Source organism: Pezoporus occidentalis, unplaced genomic scaffold (assembly GCF_034315485.1).
Source record: "Pezoporus occidentalis ecotype Australia unplaced genomic scaffold, CSIRO_AGI_Poc_V1 ctg11, whole genome shotgun sequence".
In the NCBI taxonomy this organism is placed as follows: domain Eukaryota; kingdom Metazoa; phylum Chordata; class Aves; order Psittaciformes; family Psittacidae; genus Pezoporus; species Pezoporus occidentalis.
In genome coordinates, this window is record NW_026912886.1 from 8,672,895 (window position 1) to 8,696,033 (window position 23,139).

At 34.8% G+C, this 23,139-nt stretch overlaps 1 protein-coding gene across 2 annotated transcripts in view; it reads left to right on the forward strand.

Annotated features, from left to right (window-relative positions):
- Positions 1-23,139, forward strand: part of EFL1 (elongation factor like GTPase 1) — a 76,776-nt gene that overhangs the window by 8,851 nt on the left and 44,786 nt on the right. For both annotated transcript variants that reach the window (XM_062629845.1, XM_062629853.1), the window contains exons 8-15: positions 386-509; positions 1,369-1,445; positions 1,545-1,681; positions 2,483-2,605; positions 4,244-4,343; positions 13,107-13,258; positions 14,202-14,380; positions 14,972-15,107. In XM_062629845.1, the coding sequence (XP_062485829.1) occupies positions 386-509; positions 1,369-1,445; positions 1,545-1,681; positions 2,483-2,605; positions 4,244-4,343; positions 13,107-13,258; positions 14,202-14,380; positions 14,972-15,107 (1,028 nt within the window). The remainder of the gene's footprint in view (positions 1-385; positions 510-1,368; positions 1,446-1,544; positions 1,682-2,482; positions 2,606-4,243; positions 4,344-13,106; positions 13,259-14,201; positions 14,381-14,971; positions 15,108-23,139) is intronic.

The following is a 23,139-nucleotide window of genomic DNA, read 5'->3' on the forward strand; positions in this document are numbered from 1 at the left end:
AATGTGTTGTGGGATATCTTCCATATAATGAATTTGAATAATCACATAAATATTTAGAACTTTTGTGTTCTGCTTTTGAGTTTTTACTGGGGGAGGAGGGTAGGGCACAAATATTTATTTCAAATAAACAAGTTCAACCTTGAAGCTGACTTGAAACAAAACAAAAACATACAAATACTGCAAACATTTTTGAGCTGTTATGACTGAGTGTTTTTGCAGGTGTAAATGTTAAGCAATGTGAGCTTAAGTGAAAACAGGAAAATGGGTATAAACCAAGGATTTGAGATTTATGTGTAATTTTCACATAAGATGTCTGTTGCTTAGGCTGATAAGTGCATATAAACAGCGTTACACTTTTATCAAGATTCATTTTGTTTCTTTTCAGCATTGAGCATTTTGCCAAACTGTATAGCCAAAAGATTGGAATCAAGCCTGCAGTACTTCTGAAGACTTTATGGGGAGATTATTATCTAAATACAAAAGCAAAGAAGATAATGAAAGGTGATCAGGTAGGAAGGTTATCAGAAATATTACCTGGTTTCTAATTTTTTGTATAATTATTATTATCTTCCTCATTGTCTATTCTGAAAATTAACCTTAGTAGCTTTTCACCTGACATAAATGGAGGTATAAAGTACCTAGTATAGCCTTGCATCAGCCTTTGGAGAAGAGAACATTCCAAAATTGACAGCTGAAAAGCTAGGTGGAGGAAACCTCATTTGAAGGTGCTCTTAAATGTCTGTCTTCACAAAATGAGTGACATTCCAGCTTCAGGGATTCAGCATAGAGTGGAACACACAAGATGAATGGAAGACTAGCAGTGCAAACAGTGCAGAATCTGTCTTGTTAGAAGAGTCCTTCAACAGCTAAGAATTTAGGATATTCGTTTACATTAGGATTTAGGATTTAGAAAATCTTTTTGGCCTTAATGAAATCCCACTGAATGCTGTACCAAAACCTGAAAAGTACATTTCTCTTGCATTAAGTGATTCTACCAGTAAAAGTTAAGAGGGAAGGGAGTTTCCCTATTTTCATAATGCTGATTTTCATAATGATATTTTTTTATGGGTGAGGATTAATAGCTACGAAAAGGGTGTTAACCAAGCTCAAGGTAGACATGTTCTGTATATATCAAGCTCTTTTCTGAAACTGAAACCCTTGTCCTTCATTTTTAAATGTCATGTTTATATTGTGCCTTCTACAATTCTTGTAATACAGGCTGTTGAAGTAGAAATGGATGATTGCTTTAATTTTGAATAAAGGTTTTTACATGCTCCTTAAGATAATGGTCAGTTAAAAGTGCAGTCTTAAGCCTATTCTAAAAGTGAGGAGTTGCTGGTAATTAGCTGTATGTTTATGTTCTACCAGTCAAAAGGAAAGAAACCTTTGTTTGTGCAGTTGGTGCTGGACAACATATGGAGTCTATATGAAGCTGTTATGAAAAGGTGAGATGATCTATAAAGTTTTCACGGGATCTCTTTCCGTGCTTGTTATGTATTGCTGCTGTGGGGTTGGGTTTTTTTAATCTGTTGTTTTCTTTGCAGAGACAAAGAAAAAATTGAAAAGATAGTCACCTCTTTGGGACTTAAAATTGGTGCACGGGAGTCACGGCATGCAGACCCTAAAGTTCATCTTAATGCCATTTGTAGCCAATGGCTACCAATATCTGATGCAGTCCTCTGTATCCTTAAAGAAAATACTAGGTTTTGTGCTATTGATAATTCCAAGACTTCAAAGAGAGCATTCACATATTTCAGTCTGTGAATTGGTACAGTTTGTTTTCTTTTTCACATCTGTCCCTGTGCTGGCTGGACCTGTTTTCTTGTTTCATGCATACGATTAGTGTTATATTTCTACCAACTTCATGCTTTTATACACAGCCTTTTTTTTGGAAAGGTAAGTTATGAAATTTGAGGTAGTTTAACAATACACTTTCATTATGTAATTTTTATATACAAATTTTAGTGTTTTTCCTGAAGATAAGCCAATCTCCTTTTTATAATAGTGTCTTAGGTCTTCTGCCCATGAGCTTCTGTAAGTATGTGGTGTTAGTTTTAGGCGTATGCATTCTTAATCCAAGATCAGCCTTTGCTGTTTGCAGTGTAGACAGTCTTCTCATTGTTTATATTATAATATACTATGTTGTATAGCAATGCACAAATAATTGATGTATAAATCCTAATTAGTTCTATAAATTTTGCCCCAGTTGTGCTATTCTTAGTTTCCCAGTTGCACTTAGGAACAGCCACCCCTACTTAACTATCCCTTCTGCCCTTAGGTAAATGCCAGAAATTGTTGACTTGGGAGGGAGCTGCATGCACTGTAACAGAGAGAGATGAGTTTTAGCTGTCTTTTGTTACTGACAGTTACTGCATGAGGTTGATTTAGAGAAATGAACATTAAAAGCATTTGTCTTTCTTTCATTAGCAATCAGTAAGGAAATATAAAGATATAAATGTATATCCTTAGCAGTGTGTTTTAGCCATGGTGTGTAATAAACTTCCCAGTCCTCTTGACATCACTGCAGAGAGAGTGGAAAAGCTGATGTGTGTTGGTGCTAGAACATTTGATTCTTTGCCACCAGAAACTCAGGAACTGAAGAGTGGTGAGTAGGTGTTCTCCCATTAACGTGGATGTTGTTTCTTTCTTGGTGGTTTTGTTTGTCTGTGGATCATAAGATGTGTAGTAATCTGTGCTTAGGTTTATAATTATTTGTCATAACTTTCTTGATGTTCGTCAGTGAACTGTAGTAGTATTATGTCTTATTTTTATGCCTGTATTTCTTTTTCAGTCCCATATATTTGTGGGTTTTGGACAACTCAGCTGCAGGTGATGTAAGGTCTAAGACTCTGGAGCTGAGCTTTTTGAAGAATATGAGCATAATACTTGGTTTTAGTTCTAAATGTAGACGTTATGTAATTGAGAATTCAATATGCTACCAGCTTCTGTATTAAAATCATTAATATTTTGCCAGGAGAGGTTGGAATTTGAATTTCATTTTTACAACTGTATTGATTAACTAGACTCAGCTTTTGATAATTTAAAATAAAAAGCCTTTTTTATTGAATTTATGCCTAAGTAGTTTGTGTACTGAAAATAAGTTAGTAAGATGTAGCTTAGCTGTTACCACAAACATTAAGAATTTCAACATTTCAATAGCTCAAGGTATAACTTGAGTTTTTAGTTAATTTGTGCATTCCAGAATGGTAAAAGATTAACAAATGAAAGCAAGAGCTAAAAGACTTCTGGAGCAATAAATAGATTTTGTTACCCAGAGTGTTAAATGAAGATATGAAATCCTGATACTTTGAAGTTAGTATAAATTTTACCATTGACTACATTGAGATAAATGATTTTACGTCCAGTTCTGTCAGTTTCCAGCTTTAACTTAGAGTCCCCCTTCAAGAAGGGTTTAGTAGTGTATTCAGACAGTGTTATGTTGAACCTTGGGATGTCCATATGCAAAAGTAAGCAATAAGAAGTTTGATAATGACCAAGTCCCATGCTATAAAATTATAATGGGGCTGGAAAAACTGCAGTCAGTGATTTAACTTTGCTATGGCAAATAAAAATTCTTTGCTAGGCAGTAATGAAAATAACTTTGGTGTACAGGATGGAGGAGGAAGTAGGAGAATACACTTTATTTTCTATGCTGTTAGAAGATTTGAATGACATTGTGTCTGTTTTAAATTTGATGTTTCAAGTTGGATGAAAAAAACAGTTTATGGGTATTTCATAAGTATTGACAGAGTTTTGTGTAGCTCTTTCATCCTTTCAGGAGTATCCATTCTTGCAGTTAAATTGTTAGGATTTTGTGAAGACATGAGCACCTGTATGTTTGCAGGACTTCCTCCTTTAGTTTGAAAGAGAGAGAATATGTTGAGGTGCTGAATAAATAGCTTGGTCTTCATGCTAAGCTGTTCTCTGTTTTTCATTCTAATCTAAACCAGCCAGTGAGATCAACTTTAAATATCAACCCAATACGTTTAGTTGGAATATTTGTAGTTTGTTATCAAGAGTTCTATTTTTGTGATTTTGCTAGTTTTATTGTGAAACAGATTTGAAGATATGGGCAGTGTTAAGTAAACAGTGGGCAGTAATTTTCTGCTTTTCCTCTTCAGCGTATCATCCAGTGAAATAAGAAATAAACAGTAATTCCTGTACAATTCATGGAAAGCCATAGTTTTTTGTCCACACTTTTGGGAAAAAAATCTGCAAATGACTTCATTTTATGTTTCTTCAGCTTTTATGAAATGCAGTAGTGAAGGAACAGCCCCGGTTATTGTCTTTGTTTCCAAAATGTTTGCTGTTGATGCAAAGGCGTTACCACACAATAAACCAAGGTAAGAAAGTGTAACATTTAACTTTCTGATCTACATTAGGTACTTTAAGGAAAAAAGTTATGTTGCAAGTGTGGATAAGTTGTTTCAGTCCTGAAAAAATAATTCATGAATTGTTGAGATAAAACCTTTTCAGCAAGTAGAGATTTTTCTGAATGAGGTGATTTTTTAATCATATTAGAATTAGCATATTTGTTGTTGAGTAAACAGTGCATTTGTTGGAGAGTAGTACTTTTTTCAGATATATCATCCTAATGCATACATTGTATGCTGTTTCTGGATGTTTGGTTGAAAATATGATTGAGTTGTAATGCTTTCTTAGTTTTTCATTAAGGTTGTGTTGGCATGATCATAACAACTCCAAGAAACACTTCCTATTATAATTGGCATAATAACTAAGTGATCATCCGGTCCATTGCAAGTGCAAAATAGAATAGGTTCATTAAAGCAGTCAAAACCTTGACTTTTTGCAGTGAACTGAAAAGTATTAATACACCTTAAATCTTTTTGAAACAGGTTTTTATTGTTTAATGATCATCTTTCTTTGAGGTATAAATCCGTCTTGATTTCATTTTACTTAACTGCACTGCTTTCAGCTGAAGCCATCTGCTTTTTTTACAGAGGAAGTGTACTTTTTTGATGAGTTTATAAGAATGGGTTTGATCTTAACCTTGCATCCCTCTAAGTCTCTGGAGCATTTTCAGTAGTCAATTTTTGTATTAACTGGCCATTTTATGTTCTTCTGGGATTGTCAATCTACAGTGAAGTAATATTGAAAATACTATCTTTAATAAATCAGACTGATTCTGAGTATAAATCTTTGTGCAGAAAATACTGTGGGTGTAGTAATATTTGAAAGCTTTACTACTATCTTAGATTCTTCACACACTTCCTGGATTTATTTCAGTTTTTTTTTACCATTCTTATCTATGACTCTTCCACCAAAAGTCTTTCTTGCCCGAAGTTTGAGTTCAGGGAAAAGATGTGTTGCACTTACGGATGAACCGGACGCTAGATGGTGCAGTTTTGCTTTGACTTCGGTCCTTAAATGTATCTGAAACAGAAGTTCTTGCTCAGGTCCTGATGCAGCGCAGCATTCCTTCTTTGTCTGGATTCCTAGATATATACACTAGTGGTGGGTTTTTTCTTTTCACCTTAGTCATCTGCCTTCAAGAAGGGAACTGTTTTATGTGTGTGGTTATATGCCATGTGTTAAACTTTTATTCCTTTAAAAGAGAGAAAAAGCTCCTCAAATGGACAAAAGAATATTTTGAAGAAATTTGCCATGTATTGTGGTTCATAATATATGTATGACCATTTCAGTGAATGATGCACTCAGTACATAACTTAGGCATTGTCATTTACTGGTTGTATTTTCAGCCTAGATAAAAAAAGTGCTGCTGTCAATTTTATTGGTTTTCAGAACACAAATATGATTGCATTTGTGTACTCTAATGCATACTGTGTAACAAATCTGTAATTCTGATTATCGGTCTGGTTTGAAAAATGTCAAGATGTTTACTAAATTGAATGGAGGATTGCAGTTGACTGATAGTCCAAGTAATGCAGAGCTGGTCCAAAAATTCAAATAAAATTTAGATGAGTTAGATTCTGAGATTATATTGCATGAGAGTCCTGTCTATAAAAGGAGAAGACTGTCTTGGAATTCTTTCTAGGAGACTTGGAGGCATATTAGTGATGACTGTGGACAATATGTCTTTTCTCTCTGTTTATCCAGGAAACTGAAAATTGCGGTGTCTTGCTCCATAGTTGAGTGTAAAGTGTTTCTTGCTGGCCTTAATATTGAATTATTAAATAATTTACTAATTGGCTACTATTAAAATGAAATCACAGGACTTTTTCTTTGAGATAATGACTATCAGCACCATGTAATTTTCTGATGAGATAGTAGTAACAATTTTTTTTTGAAGTCACAGTTGGATTCCGTATTTTTTTAAAAAATAGTAATTATAGCTAAATATGTACTTCTTGATATTTTAATCATTAAGATTATAGAAGGAAGCAGTTCTTGATTAGATCAGAAAAGGAGGTTAGTTTTAAAGAGGAAGAAAAGCTGTCTCCATGAAACAAAATGTAACTGTTTTAAAAACACAGTATGCCATAAATATGGTTCCTAAGCACGTTTTGAATTTTATTGGCCACTGCATGCTATTTGCAGTTACACAATGCAGATTGTGCTTAACAGAATTGAGTGGTGGTTGTGTGGAATGTGTGACATATTTAAACAGTCATTCCATGAGGATGCTCTGTAAGAATGCTTGGGCATAGGGAAGAACAAAGAATGCATACACTGTGTTGATTGACAGGGGGTTTCGTATTTACTTGCTTAAGAACATTAATATATGTTTTATTTTCCATTTACATGTTACTTTTGAGAAGCTGTAAATGTTCTTGTATATTCTGATATTTGACTGCTGGACCTGTCTGCTGGGTTATGTGCGTCCTTTGGGGCAGGAGACTGGTTTTAAGCATGTTAAATCTGAGATGTTTCTCAAGATTGCTTGTTTGATTTTTATTTTTTTATTTTGGCAAGACTTATACTTCCAGAGGGGAACAAAAAAAAGTAGGTCCATGCTCTGTCATCTTCTTTTGGGTAATGTTACCTTTTAGTACATTACTTAAAAGCTGCAAATTGACTTTGCAGTTTTTATAGTTTACCTTATTTCTGCTATGTGCTTGTAATACTTCTTAAGCATAGGCTGGGAGAAGCAAAAAGCTATTCTAAGTCCAGAGTGTGCAGGAAATGATAACAAAGGTTGGACTTTTAATTAAAACAACCTCCTTTGAGACTGTTCTTGGCAACTAATATCTCCTAAGAAGGTGACTTTAAAATTTAATAGATTCTGTACTAAACCTGATATGTTTTTGCTTTTACTCTTTAAATAACAAAGTTTGTCAGCTGTTACAACACTGGAATACATGGGAAAATAATTTATGGTTGTGTTACAACAGGTTGGCAGCTTGTATTAGGTCTGTCTTTGGAAAGATTTGAAATTTGACTTTTATATGGTACCTGTATGCCCCTGAGGTTTTTATCAGGTTTTCTAAAGAAACAAGAGTTGTGCAAACATGTTTTGTTTTCCAGTTTCTTCTGTCTGAACTTCTGAAATAATTTGCCAGTTCCAACCAAATCAGATAAAAGTGTAAATTTTCTGAAAGTCGGTGGTTGGACAGAGTAGACAAATGATGTCTGCTGCAATGTCTGCAGTGCTCCCTGATAAGAGAGTGTAGTGTGATCTCCTTCACTTTTGATATTAAAATGCCTAAAACCAAACCCAGTGGAAAATGAGGGCAATACTGGCCTCTTTTGAAGTTATGTAATGAGGCCTTGATAATTTAATGATGCCTGTACTTATTTATGAAGTATCGCTGTGTGCAGAATTAGGTGTTCATTCAGTATATGCTGTTTCTTTCTCTCCTTTCTACCAGTTTTTTACATTGAACAGCCATCTAAAACAGGATGGTTGACTGTAGGTGTGTAAGTAAAAGCAAGTTTATCGTTTATGTACAGAGTGTAAATGTTCCAGTTTGCTCTTCCTGAGGTTCAGAATTCTGTCTTTATCTAACCCAGTGTAAAAGAGCAACATACAGTAATTTGTTATGATTACTTTCAGGTAATTTTAGTTTAAATTGTATATCAGATGTTTGTTACAATGAAATCCTCTACTAACTTTGCAGAACTTTGTCTAAATGTCACAGTGATGTAATGCAGTGTCAGAAGTAGGAGGCAAACTTTTTATGTTACTTTGAGTCCATTGCTATTGTAATACTACTGAATAAATAAATGGAGTATGCTGAAGAAATTCCATTTCTATTTTTCAGTGGCAATAAAGAAAAGTCAGCCTTCTAAAATTATTAATGACTGCACAAGGGGATATAAAATCTGTAGTAGCTGTACCATTTTCATCTAGATAAATGGACAGGTACTTCTTTCTCCTCAGTCAGCTCTATATCAGGATTTTCTCTTTTTTACTTAGGTGTCACCCTGAAACATGCATTTTTCCCATAGAATTCTGCAGGAAATTATGATATGGTCTAGTGTGACCATGCATCCCTGCCTGTGGCAGCGGGGTTGGAATTAGATGATCTGAAGGTCCTTTCCAACCCAAACCAGTGTACAATTCTGTGATAACTGTTTCTTTGTTTTATGATGTCTAAACCAACAGATTGTAGTATACTTCATCTATTTCCTTTCTGCTGTTTCCTAAAACTGTACTGGAAAAAATGTCATTTATGTGATTTTTACCTAATCTTTAGCTAAAAAGACATTACATTGTCATGATCAAAAGAAGTGGACATAACGTAAAGCTCCAACATCTAAAAGAAATTGCTGTCTTCTTGCAAGTAAATTAATTTTTATGTTTAAAGGCGGTATGAGTTTCAGTGACTTCAGTGTGATCTGAACCCATCATCGTTCCTTTGCATTAAGAATTTCTTCTAAAGTGTAGTTGGTGGAATATGTAGTAATAATGGATGAAATCTGGATCTCTGAGCATAATTTACTTCGTGCAGTTGTAAGCTTAAGAGAGAAGAACTTGTAACTTTCTGGAAGTTTTGCTGCTTTATTGCACATCTAGTATGTGAGATAAACGTCAGTGTGTTAGTCAAGAGTTTTTGCAAGGCAGTGTATGACACATTCATATGAATATTCATATGAATAACTGAATATTAGTTTTATTATGTATTTCAGAATTAATGGTAATCACTATATAATATAATAAGAAACAGTTATCGAGTATTCCCCTTTGCGGGAGCCCTGTAAGACTGTCGTATGAAATTTTCTGTAAATCCTGATTTGAATAATTTTCAGTTGTTCATTTTGTATATACATGATAATTTTTACTGTGAATTGCCTAGTGCTTTCAGTTGCAGTAGAAAAGATAGGAAATACTCTTAGTAGGTGTACAGAAATTTGTGGATGAAAATAATTCCATAGCCATCAAGCAGTTTAATCCAGAAATTAATGAGCTTCAGAAAGATTTGGAAGACCACTGGACATAGTCTGGGCTGACTTGTAGCAAACATGCAGCACTTGTGAGAGTTGTCCTTAGGGATGCTGTTGTCAGAAGTCTTTGAGTGCCAGATGGTGAGCAGAACAGCAGCCAATGATTTAACTAGAACTTAATACTGAAGAGCAGAGCCATGAAGAGTAATCCAGGGGATTCTCCATAAATTACTTGGATTTAAAAATGTTAGCAGAAATTACCACCTTAGTTTCATGAAGTCAAACACATATCCATGGATTTAAACTGGTAAAAAGTATTGAGAGAAAGAATTCTCAGCCACTTGACAAACATTGTAAATGGTATGGAAGATCTATCACAGACACTTGTTGATGGTAGTGTCAGTCTTTTGGAAATGAGTTGATGTTCTGACTGTGGTGTTTCCTTTTTAAAATGGTCTGAAGATTAAAAGGTTAAAAAAACCAACTATAACTCTTTAATAATGAAAAGCTGTTGTATTTGGATGGTTGATTGCATGAAGAAGTTTAGTTGTAGTTCAGTTAGAACTAAAGGAGTTATCCCGGGGAATGTGTGAATGAAGAAGTAGTCAGCAGTAGCTTGCTTACTTGCCTGGAATCTGATGTATTTCATCATCATGATGCTAATAGTATTTATATTATACTCTTTTCCACATTATTATTTCCATAGCATTTGTTTACGACATAGTTGAAGTTGAGTTAGTCATAATGTGGTTATCCTTCTATGTCAGCTCTATTGCTTGTGCCTGGTTCACGGGTATGGTGTCTGGGTATGTTTTTCTGGAGGCAGGGAATCTCTGCCACAGAATTTTCATTTACTGTTTTCTGTGTGACTGCATGGTCCCATTTTTGTTCTTCCAATATTATGAGGCAGTAAAACCTTTTTTACAGAGTGAGTAAAGGGAAGGAAAGAAATACGGTAAGGAAGAAGAGGAAAGAATCTTTCTTCTCATTTGTTCAAAATTGTTTCCAAAACAGGAAAACCTGAATAAATCAGGGTGTAATTTAAAAGGGGGTTGTTTGTTTGTTTTGTTGGTTTTTTTTTTTGTGGATCCAGTGCCTTACGTGCATTAATCTTCTGTGATCTTGAGTGTGCTACAGTTCTATATAAGGACTTGACAACATTATCTTTATATAGTTTCTAATGATACTATCGAGAGTGTCTCATTTTACAGAAATTGATTCTGACAGAAACCAGGATGGAAGTCTAGGTCATACCTGCTAGCTAAAGTCGCACCCACATTCAAGCTGCCTCTTATCATGAGACTATAATTAACTGTGCTTATAGCAATTTATACCACTGCATTCAGAATTTTAAGGTACCTTTGATATATTATGGCTGACACCTAAATATGTATAATACTGATAGTTTTGCAAATACTGTAAAAGGGAAAAAAAGCAAGCAAACTTTTTTCTTTTACTCTCAGGATTATTTACATAAATGAAAAGTATTTTTGGACAATGAAATGTGTTGGAATGCATACATATGTCCTCATGTGTATACTATGCCATCATATATAAACTGCATTTATGATACACTTGGCTGTCTCATCTGTACTTCCCTATCAATCTTCCTCCTCTGGGAATTTTTCGGACATTCCAAACCTTTAAATAGCTTTGAACAGCTGCCTTCAGAAAAAAAAATCATCATAAAAAAGTTTTCTTCTCCACCATCTGCTTTGCATTTTGTATTGTTAAGCCTCACTCTCTTCTGTCGTAAAATAAACAAACCAAACAGAAACACAGCACTGCCCCAAATTTCAGAGTTACATATTCTTAATTCTGGCACAAAGATTCCTTAAGAGATTATTTTTAAAAAGAAAAAAAAAAAAAGAAAAAAAGTTGAGAAATTTGTAGTGGCAATTTTGCCTTTTCTATGATATGTAATGGATCTATCTGAAAGCCTGTGCTTCAGATGCTGACATTTTATCCTGGGGGCCTCTCTTATTTTTAGAGGTTTTTTTAATTTATGTATAGCTTTCTTACTCTTTTGAGTTGAACATTTGGGTTCAAGGTAAGCATGATAACTATGTTGAAAGTGATTTCCTCAAGTGCTAAGAAGAAACTTTATATAATTAAATGTCTCAATAAGCATTTTAAATTAAATCTCTTGCAGAATGTGTTGTATGCAGAAAAGTATCCATATTGTGGTATAAAAATATCTTAAGGGCAGTGATTTGGTCTCAGACACATAATCTTTTTAAAGCTTTCTGCCCCCAGTTAATTCAGTTAAGGACAGAGTAAGTCCAGTAAGTATCTCTACTAGCTACACATAAAAACTTTGACCTTTAAATAGTGTTTGCTTCCCTTTTGGGGAGTGTGGAATAGTTGATATGGGCATATGATTCAATAATTTTTATTTTTTTTCTATTTATATGCTTGTTCTGTTTTCTTCCTCTTACCATTAGTACAACTATTCAGGAAATTTTGAACTGTTTTTCTAAGTGTGGAAATTAAAGAGAGGAAGTAACTTGTCCAAGTAAGACCACATCATGTAGATGGGGTTTTGCTGTAGGATTATGTTCATCTTCTTGAGTTGATGTTAAGATCTAGACTTTGTAGTTAGTTTGTCCAGTTGTGTTGTACAAATGCATGTTTTATCATAGAGAGGATTCTTCTGTTTCTTCTCTCGAGGTAGAACTCCATTAAGAATATTCATGTCATGTAAAGAAATGCATTGATTATAATTTTGAAAAGAAATTGTTCATTAATGCTGGAAAGCAATATATATTTATATTGCTTCCACACCAAACAAGCAAGCAAAAATTGGAAGCATTGTAGTTTCATGAAAAAAAAATTATATTCATAACTTAGTTATTTTTTGTGCTTTTAAGCCACAATGATACAGATTTTTTTTTTTTAATATGGGCATCTGACAGCACAGATTAAATTACTAAGCAGATTATTCTTCAGAGTATCTGTAATGATTATAGCAGGAGCACAGGTTCAGCTCTTTCATATGGGAAATTAACGGAAATGGTGGAGGCATTGGAAAGAGAAGATGTGAAATAAGTTTCCTTGTTTGTACTTTAGAAGATAATCTCATATCACAGTTTTTGTAATATGAGAAAAAAACAGGATTTCAGGCAGTTCTCTTACATTTCAAATATGTGTAACTCACTTTGGATAGGACTTGCATCAAATATTAAAACGATTTTTTGTTGTTGTTGTCTCAATTTTTAATCATTTGTCCTTAACAAAGTTAATAGCTATGGAAAGGTAGCCTGCAAAGGCTTTTCCCTTCATTTGAACATATGTCATACAGACTACTTTAAAATAATGAAGACACCACAAGTAATTTAAAATGACAGTATTTTATCCCTGTGTATTTTGAAGAAATGCTTGGTATTTTTTTGTAACTATCTTGGTATAGATAAGCTTAGATTAGTACACTGTATTCTACGTCTTGGCTGTCATTCTAAGTCAGGATAGCATACTCGACATGGTGGAAAAAAGTTTTGGAAATTGGCTTGGATCTTTTCTGAAAAAGTGACAATTCACACATCAGTGGGTGAAACTTGATTGATTTTAGCAAAAGAAACAGAAGTTTAACATGGTGGCCTCTTCCTAATCATGAAAGAGGAAGAGTTCGCTAATATTAGCTGACATAAAATACTGTGATATGGTACTATAGTATCATGGAGGCAAAAGGCATTCTGCATAAATTTTTACTTATACCAGATACAGTATTCTAATTGTTGTGATTTAATTTATTTTAAAATAAGTTACATTTCCAAATACTAATGTTCTAAAATACAATGTAGGCCTTTAACTCAGGAAGAAATAGCTCATCGGCGTGAACTTGCAAAACGAAGGCATGCAGAAAAATTGGCAGCAAATCAAGGAAAGGAGCTGTCAGAAAAAACCCCGAATGAAAATCCGTCTGAAGTAACTGGGAATACTGGTGATACAAAAGGTATATAATATTCAGCTGTTTTTATCAGAGGACGTTTTATTGTACTAAGCATTGTAAACTGGCTGAGTACCTGACAAAGAAGTATCCACATGACAGTCCAAACAAGATGGAAATGAATGGCAAGTGAGGAGGGATTTGTAAGAAAGCTTGTAGTTCATAAATGCTCTGACATTCCATGGACACCTTTTCCTATAGCTTGAGAATGTGCTTGGTCTCAGTACTTAGAGTCAATGAAAACAGATAATGCTTGAAGGAGCTGCTCTGCTGAAATATGAAGTCATATTCACTCTTATGTAGAAGGGTCAGTGATTGACTTTTGACCTTGCATATGGGGTAGAAAGATTCGGGTTTGTTTAGCTTGCTGCTAGAACCTTCCTATGGACATTTTACTAGCATGCTTTATTCCAGTATAACCTTTAATTCCTCTAAGCTTTTATGAGAGTAACTGTTTAATTAAAAACAAACAATATTTAAAAAAACAAGCAGGCTAATAACAAACTGATGCAAAAGCAGGGTATGAGCAACAAGACTGGATTATGAGGTGCAGTGATGGGGGATGGTCTCTTCTGCCAAGTCACAAGCAATAGGACAAGAGGAACTAACCTTGGTTGCACCAGGGGAGATTTACATTAGGTATTAGGAAAGCTTTCTTCACCAAAAGAGTAGTCAAGCATTGGAGGAACAGTCTGCCCAGGGAAGCTGTTGAGTCCACCATCCTCTGAGGTATTTAAAAGGGGTGGAACTTAGGGACATGGTTTATTGGTGAACTTGGCAGTGTTGGGCTAAGTTATTTTTTCCCAACCTAAATGATTTTATGATTCTGTTTCTTGCTGTCTTTTAAGATGTTGCCAGATGTGATGTGATAATATCTAATTGATTTTTTTTTTCTTAAGATGATGAGGCAGAAACTGGTTTTATGCTTCCTATATTTTTCTTTGATTAGGTGAAGAGCAAGAGCTCACTGGTCAAGCAGAGAGTGTGACCTCAAAGGCAGTGAAACAGGAAGCAGAAAACAAGGAGTCTTTCATTGCTTTTGCTAGAGTGTTCAGTGGTGTGGTGAGAAAAGGGCAAAAGATCTTTGTTTTAGGACCAAAATATGATCCTGCTGAGTCTTTGCATAAGGTAAGTGGTGACAATGAAATAAAATTAAAAAAAAGAAATTCCAAAAAGTATCAAAGTAATTGTGGTAATAGCTGATTGTGCCTGTAAACTCCTTGTAAACCTTAACTCTTCCAAAATAGTTCAGTGTTGTATTAGCTAACAATAAATCCAGTATGTGCATACTTTGATTCAAAGAAAACTTGCGTAGGAAAAAAACAATACTTTGGGGAACAGGAAAAGGTATGTAATAGTGTTGAAAAAAGTTGTATTAAATGTTTTGAGATTGTGACCATAGAAGTTCATTACTTATGAATTTATTTTGAAACATGTGTTTCATCAGTGACAAAAGTGAACTAGGGGTAGCAGACATCTAAATTATCAAAGAAAGCATTATTTTTTATTTTCTTGTAGCATTTGCTTTTTTGCCACAAGACTTCATTTTTGGAAGGGGAAAAAAAATACAGTATATGTTTTTTAATACTTAACTTTTGAAATGAACATGCTTTAGAATGTATTTCTTAGCTTTGGAATGCAGACAGGTTTTCAGGGAAAAAAAAATTGTCATTATTAAGTGATAAATATTCAACACTGGTTGTTTTACTCTGTTTATAGCTGTCATCCCAGTCTTCTGCCACAGATGATCTGCCATTAGTACCTCATATGACTGCGTGTACACTGGAGAGTCTCTACTTGCTTATGGGAAGAGAACTTGAAGATCTTGAAGAAGTACCTGCAGGAAATGTTCTGGGTAAGATGTAACTAGTGTTTAATTTCCTAGAAATGGAATCCTTATATCATCCAAAATACACTGATCTATTTTTTTATCTGATTAATGGTAAGAAAACTTAAATAAATCTATGAATGTTTTGAGGCATGTTGCGTGTCAGAAAATGAAGGCACTCTAATTAAACTGTGATTTCTGTGAACTTTGAATTGAGGGGGGGAAAAGATGTATGACTAGGAGAAAACTAGGGATTACATTAGCCTGTTATCTTCAGGTTAGAATATTGCCAGGTAAGCATTGCTGCTAGGAATTGCCAAAGGCAGCAATAAGGTCTCTTATTTTATAAATTGCATGGGTTATTTATTATATTTTCCCAACAGTGGAAATTCTGAGATGCAACGTCTGTAGTGAGCAGATAATTGTGGTTTTATGTATGGTCTGCTTGAACTATGGTACTAAAAATTATTTCTTTTATGGCTGTGGCAAATTTTGCACTTTCTCCATGGACAAGTTTCAAAGTGGTAAACTGTCCTAATCATTCAGTTCTGCTCTTGTGTGCCAGATTCTGAGCAGGTTTGCTCTAGAGTACAAATAGTATTCTTTACTGGCTTTTTCCATCGTTTGTCTTTTTAATATCAGAACTGGTGTTTAAAAATTAAGAAAGTGTAAAAATTAAAAATTATTTGGTTCTTTACTTTTTCATTGAATAAGACTGTTCAAACTACAGGAAAAGAGAAGATTTTTGTTATTTTCATGTCTATTGTCTGATTTTTAGAAATGTAAATACATAGTAAATTACCAATAGGGGTACTCTGTCAGCTCTTCAACTCTGGCTGGATTTTGTAATCTAGGCAGTTAAACTGGTTGCTTTTAGCATGTGCTTGGCATTCAGACCATAAGTAGTTAATTAGATTTATTTAGAAGCTTTATATTTTAAAATTCTGAACTATACGTTACTGTAGCGTGATGCCCAGGTTGACCATTTTCAGTATCAAAATTTATTAAGTATCTGGTCTCTTTACTTCAAAAAGTGATTAAGAGTTAGGGAAAAATAGAGCTCTCTAAAGCATTGCAGTAAAAGTGAAAGGATGTTGTCTTTGTGCTTGCCAAGTGATTAAACACTTTTGGAGCTGCCCCCTGCAGATCAAAAATATACTGTGAGAATTTATGCTGTCTTTAAGAGTTGGACCAAATTTCAGGGAACATTTTTGTAACCAATTGATTTTACCAAAAAGTTGAGAGTAGTCTCTTCTGCTGAAGGCTGCTCCTCAGTGGGGTCTGGCTTTTCCATAATGAGAAGTATATTACTTGATCAATAGCAGAGTGCTAAATGCTGACATAACATTTATCATGTTTAGAAGAATTCATTGGAATTTTAAAATCAGAATTAAATCCGAGTTCTTAGCCAGACTACTTTTGATTTAATCTTTTTTTACCAGATCATTTAGTCTCTATATATTGACAAAACAGGCTTTCATTTTTACATAAAACATACAAGCTCAAGTATACATGTATTTTTTAGTCTGATGTAATTTTAAAGGACGTTTAAAACTAAAAGCCCTAAGTACTTTCTTGTTCATTTGTTTCTTCCATTTCCCTGTGAAGCTGCAATTTACAAAAATTCAATAAACACTTTTACTGATGGGATGATGATTTATTGCACTCAAAAGAAAATGCAATGCACTTAAAAAAAGGGCAAGTAGTGATAGGACAAGGGGTAATGGCTTTAAACTGAAAGAGGGTAGATTAAGATTAGATATTTGAGGACATTCTTTACTGTGAGGGTGGTGAAGTGCTGGCACAGGTTGCCCAGAGAGGCTGTGGCTGCCCCATCCCTGTCAGTGTTCAAGACCAGGTTGGACAGGGCTTAGAGAAACCTGTTCTAGTGGAAGGTGTCCCTGCCCATGGCAGGGGGGCTTGGAACTAGATGATCTTTAAGGTCCCTTCCAACCCAAACCATTCTATAATGCAAAAGGAATCTGTAACAATGATGATGCAAGACACTTACTATTCCAGTTACTAACAGCGATTTCTGTTTCAAAGGCCATTTATCTTCCAGTTTAAAAGCATACAGCAGTGATTTCTCTCCAGCCATATAAGGAAATTGCTTGTAGATTATCTAGTAAATTAAGGAAGCTTTTCTGAAAGCTCTGTAGTTTCAGTCTGTATAATTAAATTATTGCCATGAGGAATACACAGTTAATCGTGACTGCTATTTGCACTTTAAAACTCCTGGTGTAGGGGGTTTTCATATTTTGTTTCTTCAGGGTTTGTTTTTTTTTTTTCTCCTATTAATTATAGGTTGTTTCTTATAGGGAAGAATCTGCTTGGTCCTAGTAAGCAGCCTTTTTGTTCTTTATATTTGCTTATACAAAGGTTTAATGATAAAGGCATGGTCCAGTATCTGAAGGGGGCCTATAGGGATGCTGGGGAGGGACTCTTCATTACGGACTGTAGTGACAGGGCAATGGGTAATGGGTTAAAACTTAAACAGGGGAAGTTTAGATTGGATATAAGGAGGAAATTCTTTCCTGTTATGGTGGTGAGGCACTGGAATGGGTTGCCCAGGGAGGTTGTGAATGCTCCATCCCTGGCAGTGTTCAAGACCGGGTTGGATGAAGCCTCGGGTGAGATGGTTTAGTGTGAGGTGTCCCTGCCCATGGCAGGGGGCTTGGAACTAGATGATCTTAAGGTCCTTTCCATCCCTAACTATTCTATGCTCCATGATTCTCTAAGTTGTTTCACTGAAAATGGAAAGATTTCATCCCTTATTCCTTGTGTTCAATGAATATTTCTATAAAGTACTAATCTTTTAATTGTTAAAAATTCGAGAAGCTTGTAGGTTAGATATTGTAAGGGGAGAAGGTAATGAAGCATACTGTATTTGAACTACAAAGCTGTCACACAAACAGAACTCAAGAGCATCCAGCAGAAGAGTGATACTATGTCCCTAATATGCATAGCCATTCTGGCAAGCTTTGGAAATTTATTTTCTCATATTATTCTGAGTTCTGGGAAGTTAGGGGAGACAAACTGCTTTGCATTAGTTAATTTGTATTGCAAGTTTGCAGCTGAAATGTTTTGTCAGAAGTATTTGTCAGAATGCTTTAAGCAGCGTGTAATTTTCATGTAATATGGCAAACACAAAGTACTGCCTCCTTCCACATAGCTGTTTTAGTCAACAATTTTTCTTCTTTATAATCTCTGTGACCACTATACATGTTTGTAGTCCTTGAGATGAAATATAATTTAAAAAGAATTAAAATTTCTTGGGGACCAAGCACAATGAAATCTTAATAAGTCTTCTTTTAAAAATTCTTTGTTGGAATATTCTATGAAAATAATAAAATTCTTGTCAGGCAAAAGCACCTGGCTTGTAGAATTTGTAATTTAGAAGCACTATTGATTTTTCCACTCAGAAAACTAAGGGGGAGTATGTGAACAAAATGTCTTATGAGGAGAGAGTACTGTCTTATTTTCCACTTATTTTTCCCCTGCACTTCTGTTAGAGGTCCTGTGCCAGCAGACAGGAAATTACACTTGTTAACTTGGTACTGTGAGGTTCTACTTTGTACTACTTTGAATGAACAGAGACCTTGCAGGAAGAGAATTTAGTTGCTGGAGCAGCAGATAACATGAGATACACTAGATTAGGTATGTGCCCTTGGGTTCCAAGTGCCACTTAAATTTAGTTGAAACTGCTGAATGAAAAGCATGATAGTCATTGGACTGAGCCCATGAAAGTATCTGAAAAACATGATAGTCATTGGAATGGGCCCATGAAAGTATCTTGAGGCTTGATTTGGGAAAAATGTTGAAATACTGACTCAGAAATAAATCATATGTCTGATGCACTATTTCAGGAATGCTTTATTTTTCTGTATCGTGTCACAGGCATTTTGCATGGTCTGCAGTTGCTGAATTTGAACTTCCCTGTGGTCATCAGGTCTGAGTGTCCTGGGAGCTAGAGACTTGTATTGCAAATGGTCCAGCTACATGTGCTTACTGGAGTGCTAGCCTTCTCTGTATCACTCTATCCTTTTTAAGGGCCATATGCACTTGTGTACTGGTTTCACTGGTCTTGCAGGTGGTCTGGTGCCTTATCTTGACAGAAATAGTGTTACCTGATTTGTAAGCTCTAATGAGGTATTTCAAAATCATGCTTAAATTCCAAGCATAGAAGTACTCTGTGCTTTCAAACATTAAATGCAACAATTACACCTGGCACCTAAATCTGTATCTTAAAATCAGTTGAGAGCTTTCAGTTCAAAGACATCTTGGGCACTTTTTTTTGATCCTCTCTTGAAACCTCCTTAATATCCATTGGAAAGAAAATGTTGTATCATAGACCTTGGACACAAGTCTATGCCCCGTTTTGAAAACACTCTTCTCCTGTGGCTTTAAAAAGAGAATCAGTACTTGGAATATAACTTGCAAAGGCTGCTTGACTGATGTATCATTGCATGTTCTTAGTGAGGCTGTAATTAATACTGACCTGTGTTTGCATAATCCAGTGCTATCCAAATAGCCAGCTGCTGTAATTGCCCCACTTTCTTTAAAGATTTGTCCTACCTTACTGTGACAAAAATATACCAGAAAAGGAGCTTGATATAGACAACCATCTGGCTATCCAGGTGTATTTAACTTCTTTAGTTTATTGAGTGTTATGGAAGCTTAAGCTTTTGCTGGGACACCCCTGCCTTGTGGTTCAGGGAACATTGATGATACTGGAAGTTCCTGCTACCATGCAGGCATCTGTTCCATATGTGTTATATTTGACAGGAAGTGAACCCTGACTGTAGCATTAAATTCATTGATCTGTAGTTTAGTTATCATAGCTCTTACTACTAGTGCTTAATTTCTCTTACAAAAAGGAAAACTATAAATGGTCCAGTCATGAAATGTTAGTTGATTTAATTAGGATGTTGTATGTGGGGTCTTCTGATTGCCAGGTAGTGTTAGGTATCATGTAACAAACTGTAGAGTCACACAAATAGAAAAATAAATCTAACATAAACAATTTTTATTTTCAAATTTTTTTTTGTTAATAAAATCAATGGGAAGCAGAATTTATTATCTCATTTCATGAATGAAAAAGTGTTCCTTCTTTACCAGGAGGGAAAACAATAACTTAAATTGAAACAGTGTTAAAAGGAGGTTGTTGTGGGCAAGTTTTAAATTATTTTGCTTATAATACTATCTTAAGAATATTTTGTCTAAATCAAAATGACCGCTAAGTAAGTCTCACCAGTAAGTCTGTATTCTGGGGAATGCAAGAAGTGGGGATGTTTGATTCACTTGTTCCCATGCAAGAATCTCTCCTTATACATATATATACACACACACTTCTTTTTTTAGACATGTATTTGTTTAAACCAGGCAAAGTACAAATACAGAAAAAGCATCATTTTGTAACACTTGTTCTGATATTTTTGTGGTTGAAGACAATAAAAAGAACTTAGTGGTTGATCCCCAAAGTGACAAAGGGAAAATTAGAAGGCAATATGTGAGGAAAAAGTAATTTAGGCTCATAAGTAAAGACTGAGCAAGTGTGTGCCCTCCAGATGCACACACATTATTTTTCTTGTTGCTGTCCTATAACTGAAGGCAAAATGCCTTTATATATATATTTATATATATATATATTTATATATATATATTTATATATATATATATATTTATATATATATATATATATATATACACAAAAAGGGGGGGAGGGTGCAGTAAGGATAACAGTTGTTGAAGGTAGTATAAAAATACTGTAAATGGGCAAGATGAAGTAGTATTTTTATATGATGCTATCCTGCACACCAATGTGGAAACAAAGGAACATGTTTCTGAAAACACTGGTTTAGGTACTTGTGTAAGTACAAGCATGTTTAGGTACTTGTATAAGTGAGTAATGTTATGTTGTTTGGTAGGGTTGTTTTTTTTTAAACTTGGTTCAGTGCTATATTTTTTTCTGAATAAATAATTGAAGGATCATAAAGTGATACATTTTTGTTAATTGTAATAAATTTATCTTGTCACATTGCTTGTGTACTCCTGCATGTGCACACACTTGAGTTCAGTATAACAGGTATCTTAAAATTGACATGTATACTGCTTTTTATCCTCAAGTGGCACAATAGCTTTGTGTTTGCTAGCATACAAACCCCAGATTTCTTTTACAGCTGCTTGAATGAATATTTAAGTGTTTTTGTGTTTTGTTGAATACTGTTAAAAGCAAAGCCTTTCCCTTACCACTAGATTTGTAGTGCTTCAGTGTAATGCTCATAGGAAGCTAGACCATTTCCTGAATGTAGCAATGTGAGTATCACGTGTTCTATCAAATTAAGAGCATTTTTTTCTTTAACTTACCAAGTGATGTTATAAAAAGCAGGTATCTAGAAGTCACTCCTGTTGCCAGCTCACTATGAACTGACTTTCTACATGACAGACTGCTGTGTACCTTGGGTTTTCCATTTCTCAAATGCTTGTTTTGCCATTCAGTGTTCCTTCATGTTCTAGTTATTTATAAAACACTAACAGGATTTTTTGACATATTAACAATATGACATGGGGAATATAGGTGATGCAGAGTCATACTACAGGATTTTTTGTACTGTTCTGAAGAGGAGTGCCATACAGCTGCAGTTAGCGTGAAGAGCTGGTATGAAGTAGTATAGCTAACCTCATTGCAAGGTGTCTAACAGGCATTTTATTCCTTTAGGACTTCATCGATCAATTTAGGAGCTTTTAATAAGCAGCCTCTGTTAAGAGCAAAGAGCAGCTGCAAGCAGCGATGCCATTTTAAAGGCCCAGAATGGCTTTTTAGGACTGATGCCAACTAGCAAGCATTACTGCCTTCTGTGAAAGCCCTAGGAACAGTCCTGCTGTTGCACCAGCCTTTTATTTCTGTGCAAACATTTGGTGGGCTAATTTCACTCTCTGAATCTGTAATGTGATTGTTAAAAAAAATTAAAAAATAAAATAGCTGGCTTGAAGTGATTCCAGCTGCAGGGGCTGTCTCCTCTCAGCATGCTATGAGCAGTGAACACAGGAGGGCAGTCTTTCTCAAGATTGTCACTGAAATTAGCTTGAAATAGTGAATGAAACAAAGAAAACTCAAACCTTTGTCTCCAGTTTTGGAACACTTAACAGTTTTTATCGCTAACTGCCATCTTATAACCCCAATAAAGTAATGTTGCATTTTTAACTAGTTTAGTAACCCAGCATTAATCAGGAAAAGGTATATAATTGAATGGATTTTGGTTTTGAATGACATTTTGCCTCTGTGAACTGTTGAGTTTATCTGATGCTATTGTATCTATATTAATTTCTACCCAATTCATGTTTTATAAATAAATTGTTAAAAAAAGTAAATATGTTAAAATTGTTTCTTTGAGCTAACGACAATAGTTAATCTGTTGTTAGGCCTCCAGTGCTGGAAACTGAAACCGTTTTCTTGACTCTATTTTTGCTGTAATGGCCTTAGTCCCTTTGCAGTACTGCTTTTTTCTGTGTGTGCTGCCAACAAGCAGGCTGAGTAATTTGTATTGCTTATTGAGCAATGTAACATAACATGATGCACAGCTAATGAACAAGTATTGAATGAAATTAGAAGTGTATTCTGCTGTTAATCTGATAAGTTTCCTTTACCCTTTTTGCCTTACCATTTCTGCAGTTTTATTTGTGATTCCATTTCAGGGGATTTGACTTGAGAAACTTTATTGCAAAAGAAATAAGTGATTTGTCACTTTGTTTTCAAATAAATACCAACATATCACTGGAGAGGAAAAAAGATGACATATCCTAGGTCACAGGTAGAGCATGGACATTGTTAACCCAGCTATGTTTTTTTTCTTGGGGGGGGGAGGGGGGCGGAGAATACTTCAAATGGCTAATAGTTTCCTTATAAAGTCTTTTTAGATTGGGTACTTTTTTAATTTGTATTGAAGAATTTAAATTGCTATCTGAGTAGCTATATTTTTTTCTATTTTTCTGACTGTAGCGTCTTAAGGCTATAAAAGGAAATCTTAAGTGTAGTAATTCTTTCTGAAGAAAACCACTT